This window comes from Cynocephalus volans, chromosome 8 (genome assembly GCF_027409185.1).
Source record: "Cynocephalus volans isolate mCynVol1 chromosome 8, mCynVol1.pri, whole genome shotgun sequence".
Taxonomy (NCBI): Eukaryota; Metazoa; Chordata; class Mammalia; order Dermoptera; family Cynocephalidae; genus Cynocephalus; species Cynocephalus volans.
Genome location: NC_084467.1, coordinates 60,034,838 through 60,059,612, shown reverse-complemented (window position 1 = coordinate 60,059,612; position 24,775 = coordinate 60,034,838). Strand labels below are relative to the sequence as shown.

The 24,775-nt window shown below is 36.3% G+C and overlaps 1 protein-coding gene across 2 annotated transcripts in view; it reads right to left on the bottom strand.

The window, feature by feature from the left end:
• Window positions 1–24,515, bottom strand: part of LRRC7 (leucine rich repeat containing 7) — a 422,920-nt gene extending 398,405 nt beyond the window's left edge. For both annotated transcript variants that reach the window (XM_063104407.1, XM_063104408.1), the window contains exon 1: window positions 24,419–24,515. In XM_063104407.1, coding sequence (XP_062960477.1) covers window positions 24,419–24,515 — 97 coding nt within the window. The remainder of the gene's footprint in view (window positions 1–24,418) is intronic.
• Between the last annotated feature and the right edge of the window lie 260 nt (window positions 24,516–24,775).

The window sequence follows — 24,775 nt, the reverse complement described above, 5'->3', positions numbered from 1 at the left end:
GAGATTGGAGGCCCTTCCACATTTCTACCTGGTACTGATACTAGGTATGACACATAAGAACAGGAGGCCTGGGGAAGCTCTAACCAGTTTTAGAACACTTTGCTGACCTCTCAGCCTACTTTTATTGGTCTATTAGTGTATACAATTTCTCTTAACCCAGAGGTGTCTTTACAAGCACCACTACTCTCTTATACCACCCCATAGAACCATGCAGCTCAGCAGAGTATGTAATGTGCAGTAAGGGATATGGAAGAGTCATAAACTGACCATTATGACTAAATTTCACTGGCATCTCACGTTGGTCTGTCTGGGTCTTTATTGCATTTTGTCAGTTCAAAAGCAATTGTCTGCTTCTTCACAAGTCTTGATGACACTAGCTTTACCTACTGCCAAGGCTATAATATAGCCTAGAGATGATTTTCTAAAACATTTTCATCATGTATGCTTGACTTGGGGGTACAAGGGTGAGGAAAAGGAGAATTAACATTTACTGAGTGCATATTTTATTCTAGATATTATCCTAGCTGATTAGAGGTGGTATCTTTTTCAGGTTGGTTTCCCCTGCAGCAGACTCTGTCTGAGACAAAGATTAGTGAATAAATAACTTATTTGGGGGGCAATTCCAGGAAACACCAATAGAAGAGTAAAGAAATGAAACAGGGAAGGAAAGGAAGCTGGTAATGGGCATGTAATGAAACAGATTACCACTCTGGGAAACGAAGCCTCTATCCCGCTGGAGAACTATGGGAGACAGTGTGGAATATGCCTCAGGAAGACCCATCAGAGGGGTGAAGAAGGTGGGCTCTTTATTTTCCTACTCCTGTCCATCAAAGACTGAAGGCTGCACCTAGTGGCATTAACTCCTCTGCATGTCCAGGCTGCACTGAACGCATGCTGAAAGAATGTTCTCAGGAGGAGTCGGCAGTGCTTGCACTTAGATGCTATAGGCACGACTGGAATACTAAGGGTCAAGGAGACATGAGAGGATCCTCAACAGCTCCAGAAACTTTTTCTCATTTATTCCTCATTAAGTGTCACCGTTGCAGACACTCAATTCCCTGATCACTCAGTTTAAAGTCACATACTACCATTCTCTATCCCTTGTTCCTTTCTTTCTGAGTCCTTATCACAATTGTTCCCTGTTGACTGGCTTCTTTTCTTTTCTATATTTCCTGTATTTGTCATTAGACGTGGTCCAGAACTGAGTTTGTTTTGTTCACCACCCCCTGGTACAAAGTAGGAACACGATATTTGTTGACTCAATGAACGAATGACATCTGTATGAGGTAGGTAGTGTGATCTTCATTAATGGGTGGGGATACTAAGGCCATATCAGTGGTGACAGGATTCCCATCCAGAAGATCTGATATAAAATCCCATACTCTTTACAACACTCTGATAATGATACCATGCTGCTTTCCCATTTCCTGCCTCAGAAAACCCAATTATTTCCTCTTTCCTACATCATTAAATCTAAACTTCTCTGCTTACTTTCAAATTTTTATATAATCTGGCTAGTTAGATTAGTTTTGCATCTTTTGAGAAAATTAGTGCACAAATACATTACAGGGTGAACGAAATGTTGCTCAAAGCAATATGTGAAAATGACTTGTAAGTTGCTTATTGTCAACAATTAGTTTAATATGAGAAAACAGTGTGATCCAGTCTCCAAGAAGTCCAATGTAGAAAGGCTGCACGAATGTAAATGTAATTTCTAGAGCAGTCAGAAGGGTGTATGTGAGTAATGGTGAATGCTAGAATCTGACTCTGAGGACAAAACCACTGGAACACTCAAAGTATCTGAGAAGAGGACAGCAAAATTCCTTTTATCTATGCATAGGTGAGAGATTTTGCTTTAGACGGTTGGGACTGAACAAACACCACACAACTATATAAGCAAAATGGAACCAGTTTGGATGAAGCTAGAAACAAAAGGACAAGCAACAATGTGTTCCTATTTACATTTTCTAAGAATGTACAGATGCTTTCATTTACATGATCTCATTTAAGCCTCAAGACAGGGTTATTAGCATGACTGTAGAGTCTGACAAAAGCATGGAAAGAATTTAGCATTCAGTCATGTAGCAAAGAAATTACTAAAAGAAGAGAGCTGCAGCCTTAGTACTAGGTTGCAAATTCACATAAGGAAGAATTCGGTGATGACATGACCATATATTTTTGGAGGGAAGATGTGGTAGAATGCATTAATTGACCAAAAATATTTTGAAGTTTTCTCTGTACTATCAAGCTCCTTCCTATAGGTGTTCCTTTTGTAAGAGGATTATAATTCTTATCCCAATGATGTTAAGCTGTGATGTGACACATTCTTCTGTTAATTTATGAATCTTGTAACCCAGAACACCTATAAACAAGAGCACTGACCAGATCACTTTTCTTTTGCAAATTTTGGAAAGAATGAATAACTTTTAGATAAAATAAAGAAGAGTGACTATGTCAAATGTATGATTATCTATACCTATACTTTTTTTCTATCTATCTGTCTATAATTTTGTGTTGAGTGCCTTTTACTATAAATTATTTTTATGTTAATTAAAGGGCAAAGCTCAAAATGAAGTTAATATATGTTAATATCTACATTATATACATGCCGTATGTACACACACACAAATATATATTTACATAATTTTGTGAATTTGAAGCAACAATTATATTATCTGTTGAAAGATTCCTGTAGATTAGAAATTTGAATTTGTTCTTAGAATAGATATACACATATGTAACTAGTGAGAAATCATAAAGGGCTCTAAAGCGATGCCAGCCTTGGATAAACTAGCCAATAAGTACGGTTTAAATATAAAATAACCTCCCTCCTCAATTCTCATAGACTCATCTCTCTAAATAAAAATATGACAGGAAATAAAATTTTGCTAAGTCTTAGAGTAAATGATTCTAGGAAATCTAAAAATTTATCTAAAATGCTTAAATTTGTCACTGAAATATAAAAATACACCACCAATTTTATGAAACAAATGGTAAAACAAGATTTATTTGTTTTTGTCTTAAAGCATTAAAGAATTATAGAAAGTAAATAACTTATTTTTTAACCACTTAAAACTTCTTTTAAAAACTGATGCCAGAAGAGATTCACTCCTGTGAGATTTTTCAAGATAAAATAAGTCAGGACAAGGTAAAAGTGAAATGTGCTTTGAGGTAAAATTCATATAAAATTCTGCTGTTTTCCCTTTGACTGTCCTAGGGTTTCACAAGAACTAAAAAGTATTAAGTAATTAAAGGCTGGACTTTACATAGACAGATCAGTGAGTCTGGGAACAAGCCACCTTATGAAATTTGTTTAATGAGGGTGTAGATAATACATAACACCAGAAATATAACTTATGTATATGTAATAAACATTGCAATTGATCCTAGGAGAGGAAAACATATCTGTGTAATGGCTCCTCATAAAACTGCTCACCCTTTGTTGCCTGCCATTGATTTTTTTTTTTTAACACAAAAAGTCATTATGGCTATTAAGTACCTATTATACTATATATCACATAGAATTGCAAATATTCATCTCAATAATAAATTCCCAAGTGCTATAATTGTATATTCAACCAAAAACCCCTTTTCTGGTCTTTATATTTTTCTTTTAGGTTCACCTCTTTATCACACTCACGCTTCACGGTATCCTTCAGTACACATCACGGTTCTTAAAAGTTGGTAAATAGCCTCTGTGTCAAGAATTAAAGAGTTAGCCTTTAATGGTCTCTTTTCTCCTTCCCAATTAATTTTATAACAGGGTTAGTTAAGAGTCTGGCCAAAGGGAGAAAAAAATCTAAAAAAGAAAAAGCCTTAGAAAAAGTTTAAAAATCATTTTGTGGCTGATGAAGCAGCAACGAGTGTTCCACCATGGATTATCCCTGAAAATACTGTCTAGCCAAAGTATTATTAATAACAGGATGCCAGCAAAAATGTTGCTGATCACAAAAGCTGTCATGTTCACTGTCATCTGCAGTGCTTGGCTCCTAAGAGATAGCAATAAGAACTGATGCATGTTATGATGTGTTCTATCTCTCTTGACAGTAAACTGACAAGCATGTGACATGCCAAATCTATAGGTGAAAATATGTTCTTGATTAAACATGTGTGTGATGACCCATGAGCAGATAGGTAACATTATTCACTCTCTGGACTTGAAGCCAAATGGCACAAAAAGTCACATCTATCAAAAAAGAAAGTATTTGGCTTTGTTCTTGACTACAGGATGTTCAAACTTGCACAAAATAAAACACAATGCCTGATTTTTGGACATCTGTTCTAAAAAATGCAAATGAACTTACAAACAGAATTATTAGAAATTATTAGAATTGATAATTAATTAGAAATTATTAATGCAAACACTTTCTGACCTATGCTATGTGGACACATCATCAATTCAAACAATTAAAATATGTACAGTGGAATTTTTCCTTTGGCCTGTATAATACTGCAGATATCATTTTTAAATTGTTGAGTACAGATATCCTCTGTGTACTAATTTGAAAGTAAACTAAGTCAACTCTTTCTACAATAGCATGCTCTGATTAAATCATCAAGTTTTCTTTAATTTAATAAAACCAGAGAATTTTCCTAAGAGGCTAGAATGCATTCCTTGTTTTCAGGACTTTTATTTCATAGGAGCACTTACATATTCTACATATAAAAACAGTCTCAAGTGGATCACAGTTTACCTGTAAATGCATTCATCAGTAAATACTAGGGAACATGAATTCATAAAAATATAACTGGCTTTAAAATGCTATCAGTTTAATGACTTTTTTTTATTTAATATGGGAGATAAAAGAACAAAAATGGAAGAGTGTTTTGTTTTTTTTTTTAGATGAAGATGTCTTCTGCTATTCACTCATTAATTCTCTCAATGAGCATGTATTTACCTAGCATCTCCATGTGCCCAGCACTGGACTAAGTGTTGGTGACACAGATGGGAGCAACAGAAACACAGTCCCTGTTTCCACAGAGCTAAGAGTCTAGCAAAGCAAAATTAACACCACAAAATTCTATTTATTGTATTTCTGTTATTTGTGGGGGGGAGGATTTTATATTTATCTACTTCAATGAGTCTGAAACATTTGAAATGCATTGGATTTCAAAAACTGGTACATTGCTCTTTTGATGCACTTCTTGGTTCCTTACATGCAACATTGGATTTAACAATTTGGAGAGGAAGTTTTCTGAGGTTCAGTCTGTACCTCTTATCCACCATTTTAAAACCACAAACAGTTTTATCTAGTACTATTGAAAAAATACCTTGAGCCTTATGCAAATCATCTGTGGTCTTCCAGCTAGGGCCAAGGATGCTAGAAATTAACAACAGAGAGGGAGCCACAAGGGGGCACAGGCTCCAAACTGCAGAGGACACCTCCTGGGGGGCTGACTGACATGCAAGGATTGCTCCTTCATGGGAATGATCTTAATACACAGAGCAGCACAACCCTAGTCTTGGGCTGGTCAAATTCTCTCTCTGCTGAGAAACAAAACTTGCAACGGGGAGATAATAGTTTCAAATCGTTGGAACTGAGTCATATTAATGGTGGCACTTGAAAGAATAACCACAAACTCCTGCTGCTAAGATCCCTAGAATTTTCTAGGTCTGTCCCTTTCCTCTTCTTTTGCCTCTCTTACCCCTTGGCTTGAGTGAGGTAGTTAGATGTGTTGCTAATCTCCTAGGTCATTTCTTTCAGGGGCTAGCATTGCTGTTCTATGAAGTAGTGAAGCCACCCTCACAGTAGGTGGAGGTCTCTTATAGTCTCACTGGTTTACTCTGGTTTCCTGTCCAGGGCTGTGGGGGAAGGACATGAAGGTACCAGGGTAATATGGGTTTCTGGTAGACCAGTGAAAATTAAATGTACTCACAAATACAACAGGCTGTTAAAATACAGATTTCAGCAAAGGCAGCAAGATATCATTCCAAACTCAGATCAAGGTATGCAGAATTTACAAAGGAATAATAACAACAAATAATTATATAGTGTTTCCTATATGCCAGGAATTGTTCTAAATGCTTTACATATATTAACTCATTTAATCCTTACCATTGTTTCCTATGAGAAAACAGGGAGATTAAATGGCTTGCTGGAGTCACACAGCTAGTAAGCAGTAAAGCTTTCATTCAAACACAGACAGCTTGGCTCCAGGATTTAAGTTTTAAACTAGTCCTGACTGTTCTATGACAGCTAAATTCAGGTTCTGCACCTTTGGGTTTCCCTCGCCAGATCAGTGATTTAAAAGGGATAAGAGTGTTGAAAGAGAAGGAGAATTTATAAAGGGATTTATTTGGAGAAGCTATTACTATAGCATGAGTACCCTTCCCACCCAGGGGTGGAGTAGATGATTCTACTCTCTATCACTTCGAGCTTGGTGAGGGAGTCTTCCATGGAACCCCTCAGAAAGCTTGGAATATATTCCCTGCAGTTGAAAACACAGATGACTGGTGCTTGACTCCCACTTAGAGAGCTAATACAGCATGTGCAGTGGGGTATGGGAGACTACCCAGCTGCATTGGGATCTGTCTGTATGGCCACAATTTTTCTGAGCAAGTGCTGTGTGAGCATTACTGTTCATTAGAAATGGGCCACATGGAGGAAAGAACTCATGTGAAGTCATCTTTAGTCATGTCCAATACAGCTGCCCGGAGGAACAAGTGAACCCCACAGGCAAGAACCTGGAGGCAAAAGCTGGATTTCTAGATGCTGCCAAAGGAGTTGCAAGGACTTTCAGAAAAGAGATGTACCTGCAGAGGTCAGGGGAGAAGTTCTGCCAGTGAAGGGATTCTCCTGAGAAAACCCATGAAAGTACCACACAGTAGTTACTTTTAACCATCTCTTAGAGATAGTAAAGTTTTCTAGCCAAGAAAGAGTTCCCTGTCTCCTCAAAGCTTCTTAGCTTCTTCTTCAATCTTGAGGGGCTCTGAATCAGTAGCTAGGAAACTAGGGAGAAGGGGAAGAAGATGGGAGCAAAGAGACTCTGACCACACCTCCCTGCCTCAAGTCAAACAAGCAGACAGTTACAGATGGGATGGAGAGCGAGGGAGGAGGAAAAGTCTTAAATTTAAATAAAGACTAAAGCATTGCTCAATAATTTGGACTGAGATAGTCTTATTAGAAAATTGAGGCAGTGTTTTGTGAATTAAAGCAATCATAGGGCTGTCTATTACCTACAGGTGGGTCAATAACATCAGAGCAGGGGAAGATTATCTCCCTTTAAATGCAGAGATAGATGAAAATATAGTTGCATCTCAATTGTGTCATGAAACGTGGTGGTTCAACATCTCAATTATATGGGGATGTCTAGAATAGAGGTAGAATGCAATGAGTCTGGTTGCAGAGATAAGAAAGGGTACTAGAAATTTTTTTCAGTTTTCTGAATGTTCCTGGGGAGCAGAAATAGTAAAAGGAGAGCCAGATAGGATTCTCCAATTATGGAAGGCTTCTTGTTCATTTAGTTAATTGCAGCTTTGGATAGAGCCTTTGCTTGTTGGGGCATGATTTGGAAGACATTCTAGATCATGTGTTTTGGCAGAGTGCCATTTTTACCAGGTACCAGAGAGATTGACACCAGCGTAAGAAAGAACTGAGGGTTGAAAACTAAATTAAGCTACAATAGGACAATCTTCATGGAATTACATCAAGTGTATGCAAGTTTTATCAGGAGAAGCTCTCTGGGTTGCCCTTTGATCCCAGAATATGTGTCCTAGGTATTGATGTGCAGTCACATACGGCAGAGTCCACAAGATATCCTTCCAGAGCTGTGGAGAGTTATAAGTGCTGCTGGAGGGGACAGACTTGTTGCTCACTTCTCAGGTTTCAGGAGAAGGAATTTTCCCTAAACATCCTGGACTCTTGCCCCAATTATCTGATTGTCAGGGTTTGAAGAAGTGAGCACAAATGCAAAGCTCATATCCTTTCCCTCTCGTCCTTCTGGAGCCTACCTGGGGACATTTGGTTTTGCCCTCCAAGGCCTCAGTTGTACAGAAGCAGGCCCCATGGGATGAGGCTATATGTGCTAATTTCTTAGGAAGATCACTGTAGCCATGCATTTAAGACACATCCTCCAATGTTAGTTTTATCAGTAATAAACACAAATAGACAAAAAGTAGGTTTTGGTTACTCAGTTAGCACCTGGAGAAGTTTTTGATGAAGCAAAGGCATACAGCTATGGGCTTCCAGCTTTAGTAAGTAAGCTATGCCAGATTTTGACTTCAGGGTTTATTGTAGTCCATAGCAGTTTTATACCTAAGCAAGTGATTGTTTTTGTGCAGATGGGACTATTTTATCATCAATGTATTGGACCTGTTGGCCTTAGATGCTCACCAGTGTTTGAACTATTGCAGTTTGATCCTGAGTTTTGGACTGTATAATCACACAAGCACTGTCTATGGCCTTATTATTCAGAGAACTCTCATTGTGGATTTGCCCAGGAGAGTGGCAAATTTGATTAATAAGCAAATGAAAAGTAACTGCAAGCCCTTACTGTGAAGAGAATCTGCCCCCTCCTGCATGGGACTGAAAAAGATAACAGACAAATAATTGAAATTATTGCATATCTAAAGGCTAAAAAGAGAAATAATAAAGGCTGTGTTTAGAGCACTTGTCCTTTAAGAATTGAGCTTGTGTAGGATATCCAGAAGGATTTGGAGTGGTGTGAAAGGAGGCACACTTCAATTTTATTATTGGAACAGAAGCAGTGGAAAAATAAAAAATAAATAAAAATAAAGGAAAACCAGCTGATTACTTCAGAGGAAAAGAGAGATTTTCTTAGGAGAAGCATTGAGATTTTCATAGGATAGATTAGATATCTATGAAATGGAGAATGGGATCTTGAAGATTGAAAGAAACAGATATTAAAAGGAGATAGATAGACCCAGATCTGACCAATCTTTAAAAGGAAAGTAGAAGAGTGGGAGATGGTTCAGCTCCAAATATTGTGACTGGAGCCTGAAAAAATCTAACTAAAGCTGAGACAGAATTTCAGAGAACAGTCTGGAATGTCTGGGATAAATCTCCACGAGGGGTCAGGATCAGGGAAATTATTGGGAATCTGGCCTTTTAAAGCTATAGATAAAAAGTCCAGAGTGAGAGCAATTGGGGAACTACAGCTGGTGACACTGTAAGAAATGTCTAGAAAATTTGGACAGATTTAAGAGACAGAAGGTAGAAAATCAACAAAAGATATTTAAAGCATTCTTAGATGAGTTGCAAAGTGACAGAATCATGATAGGCGAGGATGCATGTATTGCTTTACCCTAAGGGAATGCTCCAGAAATTTATGAAATTAGGGAAGATCCAGCAAGACAATGCATATTACAGGAAGCATATTATAGGAAAAGGCATTAAAAGATCAAGTACAGGCTAGGATTTGATGATGACTTCATGGGAAATTTTTTCCTGGGTAGTATTATCCAACCCAGGAAGGTGAGGAAGGACATGATTTCTTTGAACAGTGGAGGCTTTTGGGAGACTCAGTACGTATTGACTTCATATTTCTCATATGGGAGACCTTATGAGACAATATGCAGGAAAGCACGCTTGGATCCCAAAACAATGAACCACTGAAACACAAAGTACTTGTAAATAGCACTAGTTTTACATTGTTAAAGAAAGAAAGAGATCAACTATAGGAGCAATTTAAACTCTTGGAGATTAAGTTCAGACCCCCTGAAATGGGGTTGGCAGATTTAAGAAATAAAAATAAAGTATACCTGTGGTGATCAATTTTATGCGTGAACTTGGTTGGGCCACAATGCCCAGGTATTTGGTCAAAGCTTATTCTGGATGTTTCTGTGAGGGTATTTTTGCATGAAATTAACATTTAAATTGGTGGACTCCGTAGTAAAACAGATTGCCCCCCATAACATGGGTGGGCCTAATCCAATCGGTTGAAGGCATTAACAGAAAAAGACTGACCTTTCCCTAGAAAGAAGGAATTCTGCTAGCAGACAGCCTCCAGAATTGAATCGCAGCATCGGCTTTTCCTTGAGTCTCCAGTCTGCCGGCCTACCCTGCAGATTTTGGACTTAGGTTCCAAAATCATGTAAACTGATTCCTTAAAATAAATCTCTCTATATATACACACATCCTATTGGTTCTGTTTTCTTTCAGAACCCTAATTAATATAGAAACTCAGTCAAATTTGAGTTTCAGAAAAGCATAATAATTTTTTAGTGTAAGTATGACCTAAATATTGCACAGGAAATTCTTACACTAAAAAATTATTTGTTGCTTATCTGAAATTTAATTTTAACCAGGTATCTTGTATCTTACATGGCAACTCTATCCTAAAAGCAGTAAACACTAGAGAGATGAAACACTATGTGCCTATTTCATTTCTGTGAAAAAGACAGCAGAAAAAAATTGCACTATTGAGGAAAGTGAGTTTCTTGAAAGAGCTGATATTCATCCTCATCAGGTTCCTAGCGAAACACTTTTCTGAAATTAATAACAGCTGCTTTAGGTCAGAGACATGTTGAGGTTAATTCTCCAGATGAAACAGATAAGAATGATGGACGTTCCATAGGCCTAAGCAGTTTCACAGCAGTGCACATGGCAATGGCTGCCAGACCCTAGGACCAAAGACATCTGCTCACCAGATTTTAAGGAATCGATGCCGTTAGACAGACTCACATTCAGTCCACCCTTGGTGCTCAAAAGGGAACAACAAATTTTAAAAATTTGAAAATATTGCATGGGAAGGAAAGGTACCACCAACAAGCTCTGATGACTTGGGTGTTCACCATTCCAAGTTTCCAAACTTTGCAAAAGGCAAAAGTGTCTTAACTGTGTCTTCTCCATTTGAGAGAAGAAACAGTACATTTAGGTGACTATTCCTCCAAATGTTGTAAATGCATCATGGAAAAATTAACTTCTGGATGGGAGAGTTCTCCCAGTTGAGTTTAAATGCACAAGTCATGGATTCTGGACAACTAGTCAACTGGCATAGCTAATTCCTTCACCTCCTTGGTTATATGTCACCCTCTGTTCAAGACCTATTCTATTCCCCCTACTTAAAATTGCCCTTACTCCTAAATACCTTAACTTTGCTCCATTTTTTCCATAGTATAAATTACCTTCTAATACTTTAAAACTTACATACTTTGTTTAATGCCTACTTTCCCCAACTGGAACACAACTGTCCAGAATGGGAATGTTTGCTTGTTTTTGATTTTAAATTTTTTCTCACTGTGTGCATTAGTGAGAGTTCTCCAGAGAAACAGAACTACTAGGATACAAATATATATGATGAAATTTAATATAAGGAATTGGCTCATGTGATTATTGAGGCTGAGAAGTTTCACGGTCTGCCATCTATAAGCTGGAGATCTAGGAAAGCCAGTGGTGTAGTTTGAAGACATGAGAGCCAGAGAGCCAGCGGGGTAGATTCCAGTCCACGTCGTCAGGCCTGAGAACCAGAAGCACCGAGGGCAAATGAAGATTGATGTCCCAGCTCAAATAGTCAGGCAGAGGGTAATTCAACCTTCCTCCACCTGTTTGTTCTATTCAGGCTCTCACGGACTGGATGATGACCACCCACGCTGGGGTGGACAATCTGTTTTACTCAGTCCACTAGCTCAAATGCTAATCTCTTCTGGAAACACCTTATAGACATACTTAGAAATAGTGTTCAACCAGATATCCAGGCATCCTGTGGCCCAGTCAAGTTGACATATAAAATTAACCATCATACTATATATCTCAAACACCCAGAACAGAGAGGCAAACAGTAGGTATTCTCAGTGTTTGCTGAATAAATAGATATAGTTTGATCATAACATTGCAGAAGCCTTGATAATCATGTAGGACACAATTTGAGATAACAGTAGAACATAAAATGAAGTGTCAAGACTTTGGTTCAGAGTGTTCTTGGGGTTAAGTCTACACTGCTCCTCCTCTCTGCCCTGAAGGAAAGAGTAGGGATTGATATACAGCTGGAGATTGCCCCAATGAATGTCTCCATCATTATCTAAAGGGATTAATCCATCATTATCTATATTTAAGCCCAATGGATTACGAGATAAAAATTCGGTTAAGAGATAAAAATTCTAGAGAGCGTTGGAAGTGGAGATGCTTCTGATGCATCCATTCATTTTTTGCAGAAAGATTTCCTGAACACTCTTGACTTCTTATCTCATTTTGAATTTCTGTTAGAAAGTGAAGTGATTTACCTGATTTATAAATTTGGGAGGAAACTAAGCATATGTAGCCCAGCTTCATCCTCCATCTTTCTTTGGGAAAGACATACTACATTCATCTGCTCCTCAGTGTTGCAATTTTATAGCAGGAATTCCCCACAAGAGGAGGCCTGTAGTTTTCCACACTGCTGTGGCTAGGCAGATAAGTATACCCATTTCTGGAATATACTATGAAGAACCCTGTTGTTTCCAAACATCTCAACTATGTCCTCCAATCTAGCCTTTATAAATAACAAAGATGATACTTTATCTTGAACTACTTAACATCTTGTCAATATTTGAATGAGTTCCAAAATTGTTCTGGATTACAGAAATTATTTATCGGATGCCTATAAACTCCATCATTATTTTTAGCTATTACTACTGAATGAATCATGTTGTATTTTTTACAATTCATTCATTTTTTGGTAAACTTTATATCAGAGTGATGACTGTTATATCAAATGTTGTGCTTAATGCTAGTAACAGAAGGTGGATAAGATGTGTTTGCCTGCCCTTAAGCAACTTACAACCTAGTAGGGAAGATATAGACATGCAAACAACAGGATGAAATATAGTGTGGCAAGTACTGCATTAACAATCTGTCTGAAGTGTTTTAGGAAGAGACAGGAGGGGGGTCCTGCCCTCTGCCAAGGAGAGGAAGAGAAGCTTTCCTAAAGGAGGGGTGAATAACAAGGCAGTCAGTACTAAAATGAGAGGAAGGATGTGGGAAGGGCTAAAATTTTATTCAAAAATGTCCTTCATCAGATAACAAAACCAACCCTCAGCAAAATATGCAGTAGCTAAAATTTGCTTTTCAAACCCTTCACCTATCAGTTTTTTAACTTTTCCCTGCTCTTCCTGGAGTATCCAGAGATTTCTTGTCCTTTGATTCCTTCCAGTTATTGAGGCTAGCGATCTAAAAACACTTTCATGTTAAAAAGTTTTATGACTTGACTAGAGTTATTCCTCAGAGACATTTGCATTTTAAAAGAAGCCCAGTGGAAATTCAAGCCCTAACACAAATGATCTGATTTGTTAGGCCAGAGGTGCTGGGAAAATAAATGTTGATAAATCTCTTCTAAAATTGTACCCTATGTAGTATCTCAGGAGGAGTTTGGCTGTAAAAATAACTAAGGAAGCTAGATCAAAGCTATGGACTTTGCAGAAAAGAGCTTAAGACATACTTTTGGTAAGTTCTTTTCCTAAACTTTTATTACTACCTTAAATGGTAAAGCCACCTAAATACATCTAAAATACTTCATTAGCTTGGTTTTGGTTTTCTAAGGATACAAGAATGTTTAGGCTGTTAATCTAATTTGATCTAATCTCCTTTCAATCTAACTTTTACATTATGCTAAAATAAATAGTCAATTAAATGTATTAAATTTGGATATACAGATAAAATTCAACTAAGTACAACTTCAGTTTTTAGCTGATTGCTATGACGCTGTATAACCACAATCTAAGATATATCAGAAAGCATAATATTTAATATGATTTTCTGTCTTACCATTAGAAACAATAAGAAGTCCTTGACTATTTGTTTCTCTTGAGCCTCCTTGTACTAAAATCATATACTTTATTCTTTCGGTTTTGTTGTAGAGCTTAAGAAATGATCACCTTAAAGAAGAACCTGAGCAATGAGGAGTGGGAAGACTGGTTTCCTGGAGTGCATGCACCTAACTAAAGAGATAAGCAGAGCTGGGTAGGAGCGTGCGATTCAGCACCTCTGATATTGTAGTATGTGAGTATTAATTTATAATTTTTTAAAATGTACATAAATTTTATATGCATTTCTTTGTATATATGATATTTTATATTAAAAAATTTAAGGGTTAAGCAGAAGATGAATTCTGGAGAGGTAAAGTAAGGACAGAACATGGTGTAGGCAGATAGCATGGAACACTAGGAATATAATAGCTTCTGGAGCCAAATTTAGGTTTGTATCCCAGCTTTGGCACTTACTGGCAATGTGACACTGTATAAATTACCTAACTGGTCTGAACTCCTGTAGCCTCATCTATAAAATATGACTAATAATTGTTTAAGGTTGAAAAGAAGGACTGAACCTAGAATGGAAGAGAAATGTAGAAGTGGGTATGGTTCCAAAATAGAAACTGGATTAAGGAAGTTAAAGGAGGAACTGAAGCTAATAACAGTGCAAACTGACCACAAACTGCAGGGTTCAAATGGGAAAATAGGTCACTGAATGCCTGGAAGTCACCTTAATGTTAGTGCCCAGACTCCTGACCTTTCAAGTATCACCTCCTCTGTCCCCTGCTCCCATTTTACAACCCTGAGATGTTTTGGGATGGCTGGGTAGGTGTAGACAAATCTATAGTACAAGCAATACTATGGGATTTAGTGTTGAGTAACCTTACCTGCTTCATTACTTATGCTAGATCAAATGGCAAAGAGATAGTCTGAGACTACTTTTAATACTAAAGCAGCTCTTGAAAGTGATTGGTCCAGGATAATAGGCTTAAGCCTATACAATGAGTATATAGCATTCTCCAATTGTACAGAAATGGGCATATAATCCAATCTAGGCTAGTGAAATGATAGGGAAGTAAGTATTTTCCAGGAGCTTCTGGAAGATTTTCTTAGCATAAAGAGAAGCCCAGGAAGAGATAGTATTTCTCCCTCTGCACATTGTCATGCACATGTGTGAGGTCAATAACTGCAGAGCATCATGCTACCAGTCTGAGGGTAAAGCTGACACACAGAATGGTAGCAACCTGAAGCCTACCTTATTTCTGAGCTTCTAGTTATGCAACCCATCAAATTTCCCTAGTAGATATGAGGTCTCTCCCCACCCACTACTGCCTAAGACTCTGACTACAGTAGCACCAGATCATCAACATCATAGTTGAGTCACTGGGACATGGTTTAGAAATAAGGACCTGGTAAAGACAAAGTATATGGGAACCCAGCACAGACACGAGATGAAGTCAGCTGGAAGAGGGGTAGCTTCTGGATCTTATAAACTAATGAACTCCACTCCTTACATTGCACTAATTTTTCTTCTTTTACCAGGCTTACCATAAAGCATCCCATGCTTGGCTAATTTTTCAATCCTGGATTTATAAACCCACATTTAATATACAATTCCTAACAGGGATGTTAATCAGATTACTCAGCTCTCTGAAGGAGAAAACTAAAATGGGAAACAATGAAGGGATAGTTGAAATGTAAGAGCAGGCACAGCAAAAGTAACAGATGACGATTTCATGGGAAGAATTCTATCACACTTTACAATAATGGGAGCTTATAAAAACATCCTTAAGGATGATAACTTAAGTTATCAGGAAAATGTTGAATCATGTCCAGTGGCTTCTAATATGAAGGCAGGAACATGACTAATCATAATAATTTTTAACAAACTGGTTAATATTATTATATTTTCATATTTGAAAGGGTAACATTAGGTTATCTGAAAACAAAATAATTTTGTGTTATCTCTGATAATATAAAGTAGATTGTTTAAATTAAGTATAATATCACTGCCATAAAGATAGAATTATATTAGAAATTTAAATTTTATGGGGAGGTAAAAAAAACCCAAAACTCTTCAATGAATTTTTGTTATTATTCAGACACTCAATAGATAGGCTCTATTTCTAGTTTCCATAATACTAACTCAGGTTAATTTCCAGGAAAAATTATACCTTCATAAATATTTCTGCATATAAAAATAATAGTTTTTCTCTAATCTAAACAGGCCACAACCACACTATGCTACCAAGAATTTCTTAGCTATTGAAAATTTAATTTGGCTGAGAAAAACTAAATAATTAAAAAAAATGTATACCGAAGCTAATGAAACAATATCTAAGAAAATACAAATTTGTAAAAATAAATTGAGACTATACACTTTTAGGACTGTTACATCCTCTTGATGAACTCTTCCCTTTATTGTTATGAAATGACCTTTTTCATTTCCTGTAATATGTTTGGCACTACACTTACTTTTTCTCTGAAATTAATATAGTAACTCTAGCTTTCATTTAAATAGTGTTAGCATAGTATATCTTTTTCCATCCTTTTGTATTTAACCTTTTTGTGTCTTTGCATTTTTTTTTCATGGGCAACATATAGTTGGATCTTGATTTTTTATCCAATATAACAAGCTCTGCCTTTTAGCTATTGTATTTACATCATTTACACTTAATATCATTATTGCTATATTAGGACTTAGGTATACCATTTTATTGTTTGTTTTCTATTTTGTTTCTTAGGCTTTTCATTCTTCTGCTTGCCTTCTTATAGGGCCTTGAATATTTTTTTTTAGTTCAATTTTGATTTATTTACAATTTTTTGTGTATACTGTTTTGGTATAGTTTTCTTAGTGGTTGCTCTAAGCATTACAGTACACATATGTAACCTATCACAGTCTACTGGTATCAATGTTATACCACTTCAAGTGAAGTATAGAAAATTTACTTCCATTAAGGTCCCTTTACCCTCCCTACTTTTAAAATATAATTTTTTGAATTATTTCCTCTATGTAAATAGTATACTACATCAGATGGTGTTATAGTTTTTGCTTCAAACATAAAAAATGAGGTAAAGAAAAGTCTATCATGCTTACTTTTACTTTTATCCTTTCTATTGCTTTTCTTTCCTTACTGGGTACAAGTCTTCGTGTGTTATTTTTTTAGGATTTGGAGAGTTTTGCTTAGCCTTTCTTTTGGGGTTGGCTTGCTAGCGACAAATTTTCTTAATTTGCCTCCATCTGCAAATGACTTCATTGCTGAAGGATGGTTTAGTTGGATATAGGATTCAGAGTTCACAGTTCCAATAACACTTCAGAAATGTTTTGCCATTTCCTTCTGGCTTCTATTGTTTCAGATGAAAAATGAATTGGCCTTCCTTTACAGGTAGTTTTTCTTTCTTCTGGCTATTTTTAAGATTTTTCTTTGTCTTTAATTATGAGAAGTTTAATTATGAAATGTCTTGTTGTGGATTTTGGGGGTGGTTATCTTCTTTGGAGTTCACCCAGTTTCTTGAATATCTAGTTTTATTTATTTTTATTATTTTTGTGTGTGTATGTGTGTGTGTGTGTGTGTGTGTGTGCTAATTTTAAGAAGTTTGCAACCATTAGTTCTTCATATACTTCTTTTATCCCATACTCTTTCTCCTCTCCTTCATAGACTATCATGATATGAATATTAGATATTTTGTTATTTTTTTCCACAAATTCCTGAGGCTCTGCTAATTTTTCTCTAGTCTATATTCTCTTTGTTCAGACTGAGTAAATTTTATTAATCAGTTTCTGTGTTCACTTATTTTATCCCATCATTTTCATTCTAACATTTAGTTCATTCAGTGAGGTTTTTATTTTTGTGATTATGTTTTTCAGTCATATAATTTCCATTTGGTTCTTTTTTAAAACTTTTTTTTTTTTTTTTTTTTGCTGAGATGTTCTGTTTTTTTCACTTGTTTGTAGAGATTATGTAATTGTCTGTTAAAGCATTTTTATGATGGCTGCTTCAATTTCCTTGTCAGATAATTACAACATCTGATTCATCTTGGTACTGGGATCAGTTGATTGCCTTTTTGCATTCAGATTGTGGTTTTTCTGTTCATGGTATGATGAGTGATATTCAATTGTATCTTGAATATATTGGGTGTTATGTTAAGATACTCTTAATGCTATTGAAACCTTCTATTTTAGTAGGCACTTATCCTGTTTAGGTTTAGTTTACAGGTTTTAGACTACTTTTGTTGGCTTTAGTTCCATTATCAGTTGGTTTTCTGATCCCTTATAATGTCAGTGCTATTCTGGTCTGATTTGTTCCTCTGGACACTGCTGGGACTTCTGCTCAAACTCTGCAGGTGTCATCTGCCAGAGTTGAAACTGCTTCTCTGTGGTCATTCATGTTGCTGAGGAACCTTCTGGAAAAGCACAGAAGCCACTGGTCCTGGGTCTTCTTATGCCACTGAGTGGAAGGTAGGGGACACAGGGCTTTACTGCTGCCACCATTTCCACCAGATAGGTCCACCCTCCAGGGAGAGTAGGGCTGGGATGGCCTAGGGCCTTACTCTTCTGATGCTGTAGGTGAATCGAACTGCCTGTCAACCAGGATTATAGAACGGAGATTGGGGCCCTCTACTAGGTCTCCCTTGTTCTTCCCTTCTAGTCCTTTGGATTGAGAGAACAGGTTTCTCTTGCCTTTTTCCCCTTCTTTTCTTTATGCCTGTTGACAGGTTGCAGGCCTCTTTGGTGCCCAGATCGAGGATATATGGGAGACAACCCCCTGCCCCCACCACCAAATGCAAAGAACACATCATAGTGTTTTTCCTCAAATACTGAAGTCCCAGCTGGTTTGCCTGCAAGCTAACAGAGTCCTTTTATCATGGTCTATTGAATAATTTCCAGGGTGTTTAGTTGTATTTAGAAGAGAGGAGCAGGGAAAGGTACTATTTTTTTCTAGCATTGGGAATTTGACCTCCCTTCTTTCCTTCCTTCCTCCCTTCCTTTCTCTTTTCTTTCTTTCCTTCCTTCTTTCTCTTTATCTTTTTTTCTCTCCACTTTCCTTCCCTTCTCTTTCTAGTTTTTCTCCCTCATTTCTCTTTCTCCCTCCCTTCCTTCCTTTGTTTCTTCCTTCTTTCCTTCCTTCCTTTTCCAGCAGATTCTTGTGGTGCATTTTCATTTTTGAAGTAGAATACTTAATATCTTTACCCATTTTCCATTCATTCTAAAATATTTATTAAACACTTCCTAAGTGCCCGGCAATATGCTGTTGTTATTGATAGAATAGAGAATAAGACAGAGTTCTTTATTTCTTAAAGAGCTGACTATGTAATTCTAAAATGTTTGTCTGGATATATCTGGATGTGACTCTCATTTAACTGATTTTGTATGGTATACCATAGGACATTCTAATATGCAGTCAGATGTTTTAATAACTTAGAAAAGTATATACAATTAAATCTTTGATGATTTTTTTTCTTTAAATTATTCTGATTTTTTCTTAGAAAAACCTATAGTTCTTAGGTTGGACTTCCATTCTCTATTTCTTCATGTGTGCCATTGTTTCCCTTCAATTATCGTCTGGCCATCTTTCCTTTGTAGTCAAAGAGTGCTCTCAATGTTTTACTTTCAAATTCCTAATATTTGTACAATGCTAATTCTTCTTTTAATGACTCCAGTGAAGATTTTAAGTCTGTTCTTCATATTAATATTTTTATAGTTCCCTTCATCAATGTTCATTTTTATTTCTTCTTTTTACTATTTTTTAAAGTTGCTGTTTTTCCATATTGTTTATTTTCATAGAGCACTTATATTCTTGTGATTATTGGAAATTTTAAACTTTCTAATTTTTTCTTCTAGTTTCTACATTTATTATTTTCCAGAGGCACGATCTTCCTTTCCAGGGTAATTTTTCTTGTTCTCTGGTTCCATATAATTTAAAATATATATTCTGCTGTCCTATCACTAAATATGTTCAAGGATTAAAAGAGAGCTGGTGTGGTTGGAGCACAGAGAGCAAGGGAATAATATGTGAGGTGAGGCTGAAGGGTTGGATAGAGACCAAACTCTGAAAGGTTTTATAAATTACAGTAAGGCTCTTATCTTTCCTGAGTGAGCAGTGGAAAGCCATAGGGTAATTTTAAGATGCAAAGCTTTAGGAACTGTATGTAGGAAAGCCACTTATGGGATTATCTGGTAGAATTTGAGAAAGAAGCTTTGCAGAGTTGATTTGTGAACAGATTTAATACATACTTAGGAGGTGGAATTGAGAGGCCTTGAAATTACAGTGGTTATAAGAGGAAAAAAAGGGAAAGAAAGGTATGAAAGATAACTCCTAAGTTTATGAATTTTGAACTTAGATGGTTAACAGTCCTTAACATTCAGACACAAAATACTGGAGAAACTCAGGTTTTGAGCAAGTAATCATGGATTTGGTTTTGGATTTGTTGAGTTTGAGGCACTGTTGAGTTATTCATGAGGGTATGTAAAGGACACATCTGGATGAATAAAGAGAGGTCTGGGCTGGAGGTAGCAATTTATGAGTTATCTGATTATAGGAATAACTGACACTGTGTATAATGAAATGATCTATGGCAATAGTATATATGAAAATATGAAACCTTCAAACTGTCTTCAGAAATTCTCATGTGTAGTGACTACAAAAGAAGGTTGAGCATGCAAAAAATTAACCAGATTGATTGAAGGAAAACCAAGAGAGTATTGTATTATGGCAGCCAAGGCATTAGAGGATTTCTGTTTTATTCCATTTAACTGCTATAACAAAATACCCTAAACTGGGTAGCTTTTAAACAACAAATGTTATTTTTCATAGTTCTGGGAGCTGGGAAATCCAAATCAAGGTGCTGGCAAATTTGGTACCTAGTGAGGGCCACTTTCTGGTTCATAGATGTTGCCTTCTAGATGTGTCCTCATGTGGTGAGGCAGCTCTTTGGGCCTCTGTTGTAAGGGCACTAATTCCATTCATGAGGGCTCCACTCTTGCAATCTAATCACCTCTCAAAGAGAGTAGCAGCTATATTTGGAATCTATGCAGCAAGAAACTGTGGGAGGCTTCTAGAGCCCAAAAGTGGCCTCTAGCTGTCAGCCAGCATGAAGCTGGGTCTCTTGGTCATACAATCACAAGAAAATGGATTATTCCCCAATTGAACATCTGGTGAGACTTCAACCTGGTGAGACCCTGAAGCAGAGAACTTTTGTCTGGACTCCATGCCTGAACTCCTGACCCACAGAAACTGTGAAGTAATAAGTGAGTTGCTTTAAGCTGCTAAATTGGTGGTAATTTGTTACCTAGCAATAGAAAACTGTTACAGCAACATGAAGAGATTATTGGTGATCTGAATGAAAGCTGTTTCAGTAGCATGACTGGATAGGAGCCAGATTGGACTGGTTTGGAGGAGTGAGTGGGAGGTAAGTAAGTGGAGCACATATAGATGACTCTTTCGAGACATTTGCCTGGGAATAAAACAAGAATGTAGGGCTGTAGCTGAGTGAGTCTGTGGTTTTAAGGACAAAGTTTTTATTTTGTTTTTTAATGGGGAATAACTTGAATATGCTTAAAAGTTTGTCGCTTATAAGAATCAATTTATTTCTGCTGAAAGTTTGCTTGGCTATGCTAGATTTAGCATAGCTGGATATAATTCACATAAGATAATTGGCTAAGAGCTATGTCTGGTGACCTTATATTGCTTTTAATATGTAAAATATTATAAAAGAAAGTAGTATGAACTATGCTATTTAGCAAAACCTTCCTGTATGCAACATCTTAAAATGAAAGAGGGCTCTTACATCTGGAGGATCCTATAGTTTGAAACAAGTTCCACTATTCCTTTCTACTCTCAGTAAAGAAAAGCCATTACCACTTGACTTTCTATGATGGTTTTCTGGGGTGGCAGCTTTTCATGGGAGTTAACCAAGAAGTTGGGCTAGATCCTATATTGAATTTGTAGAATCATAGGGAAAGAATTATGCCATAATATTAGACAAATTACTATGTAACATGAATTACAGCTAACATTGCTGCAAGAATTTCAGCTTTGTGGCATTTGATTACAACTTGTTTCTTGCCAAGCACTATTGTTTCTACAAACCGTGGTAATAATTTTTGTGGATTTGCATTTCTGCTATCAAAAACATGCATTATTATCCTCAAACAAAAGGTTAGTTTGAAATAAGAACAATAATAATAAGCAAAGAGAGACAGAGGAAGAGAGCAAAAGAGAGAACAGAAAAGTTGCTATGTCCCAGGTTCTATACAAGTACTCCATATAAATATCTCCCCTAGTTCTCAAAAGAACCCTATAAAGTAGGCTCTATCATTACTCTCATTTTCTCAGACAAACTGAGTCTTGGATTAAAAAAACTGTAATATCCAGGATCCTGCAGCTGGTCACATTAAGTATCAGATTAGAGAATAAACTTTTTGTGTGTCTCTCAAGTTAATAGTCTTAACTACCATGATATGCTGTTTCCATTACAAAAAAGATGGTGTTTTTTCGTTTTGTTTTGTTTTTTTCCCCTCAGGAAATTAACACTGGTTTGTAACTGGATAAGAACTGATCATTGTACTAACAAGGGATAATAAAGACCTCTCTGAAAGAGAAGAAAATTTTATGGATTTCTCATTTCTCAAAACATCTTTCCATGTTCAATAACATCGTCATTCCTGCTAAATTCCTGTGGTGATACTACAAAAATTGCCCTGACTACCACAGTCTAATTGATGATGACTTATAACAAAATCAACAGTAATATTATATATCTTAGTAGGTACATATTAATGTATGTACCTTACATTAGACAACAATAAGACTTAAAATATGCTTGTCATCATCAGTCTTTTGTATAGATGATGATTTAATATCATCTGCAGCCAATCATTTGACTTAAGCTAGTGGTTTTTCATATTGGCGCTTACATCATAATCTCCTGTATGGCTTCTTAAAATACAGATTATTTGTCTCTATTCTAAGAGTTTTTTATTCAGTAGGTGTGGCTTGTAGCCCTAGAATTTGCATTTCTAACAAGTTCCCAGGTGATGCTTCTGCTGCTGGTCTGGAGACCACATTCAGAGAACCATCGACCCAGACCAGGGTTTAAAAACCTTTTTTTCTTGTAAAGAACCAGGTAAGTATTTTTGGCTTTGTGGGCCATATGGTCTCTGTTACAACTACTCAACTCTTCCTTTGTAGTAGAGCAAAAGCAGCTGTTCACAATACTTAAATAAATAGGTGATGGCTGTGTTTCAATAAAATTTTATTTACAGAAACAGATGTCAGGTTGTATTTCATGAATAAGCCATATTTGGCTAACCCTTGGCCTGGACCAGCTCAGTACAAGAGCCTTGAAAAATCATCACTTAGTTTGTGTGAAATAGGAACTCTGTGAGAGTCACAGAGTTGTTGTAGATGTATTCACAGAAATCCCTTCTAAATTTTTAAGTAAAATATGCAGAACTAGACCAGAAACTAAGTGATTGTGTTAAACCAGCATAGAGGAGAAACCCCAAAGTATTTCAATAAACCCAATAAAAAGAGGCGATGTTTTTATGCAAGAGTCTGCGTCTTATAAATGGTTTTGTTTTAAGTACCCTGGACTCTATCTTCATTTTCAAATTTTCATTTTAATTGGATATTATTTGTAGTATTAGAAGCTATAAATCTACCAATTAAAAGCAGACTAACACTATACTGAATGACAAAGACGTCAGCTTAATAAGGTGTTCTATTGACTTTATAATAAAACAAAACAAAAAAACACTCAATTTGCCATGAGAGTGCTTGGCTTTGATGTATTTGGTCTTGACCCAGAGCAGTATACTTCAAACTAATTTAAAATGCCAATATAATTTTAAAAGTCCACTAAACTGTATACTTCCCTGAACCCACATATATTAGCTTTATGCTTGTAAAATATACGTTCCAACAAAAGGACAAAATTGAGATAGATTTTAGTCATAATGGAATGTGATTTAGTTCCCTGAAAATAAGTATATGCAAATCCCATGAGGAAAGTTAATATGACATATCATCTTATTGAGTTAAAAAGTGAATATTATGCTAAAAGTCTCCAACAATCTACTATATGTGACACACTATAAATATTTAAATAAAAAACTCTACAGACAATTACACACTATAATATTTAATAATTTGAGGATGGACTAAAATGACTTTATGAGAGGATACATGACAGCCATCTTTCAAAACTTTCTCCTAAATTCAACTAAATCGAATGTTTCAATGTGACAAATGGGCTTATACTTACACCTAGATATCTATATTTTAGTCTAATGCAGTGGTTTTCAGAGTCCTAAGTTTTAAAAAATGTTAAAAGAGCATTGTGGTCAAATAGGAACTGGAAAATGTTGATTTTAAACAAATTTCAAAAGTTTCTTTAGTTCGGAACTTTTCATGGCCATTAATATACGTGGTACAAATATATAAAAAAGAATTGGTAGATATACAGCCCTTTCCAATCTCATTTGTACATGGAACTCAATTATCAATAGAGCATCTTAAAGTGCCACAGGAACACTCTTAGGAAAACAATATTCTAAGCATTTGCATTGAGGTAACATATAGCAATTTGTTTTTAAAAATCAACTCAATTCAACGAATATTTTTTGAATTCCTGTATTATTTGACTAAGTATTTAAATGTTAGTCCTTTTATTTCACTGTGTTACTCACCAAAATCTATCTAGAACACAGTTAATCCTTTTAAACATACTTACACTCCTCTTCAGGCCTCTTCCGAAGTGCTGCCCGAACCTCCTTACAAGGACTTCTCTGGTACTGTGGGGGATTTCTTCCCCTTATTAGGTTCTCCATCCTACAAGAGTGAATCAAAAGAGTTGACAAGTTAAGTGGTCTGAATGAAGGGTCAGAAATTCAAATACGTACAGAGGCTTGAGAGAGAACACCATTAAAAGTATTGGGCAAGGAATAAGAGGGTAAGGAATGGCAGGGACTATGGTAAATTGGAGAGCACTTGACTTTTCCAAGGAATTCCAACTTAAAAAAATAAAAATTTAAGAACACCATATATTTGTGATATATATGCATGTGTGTGCATGTGTGCATGCACTTGA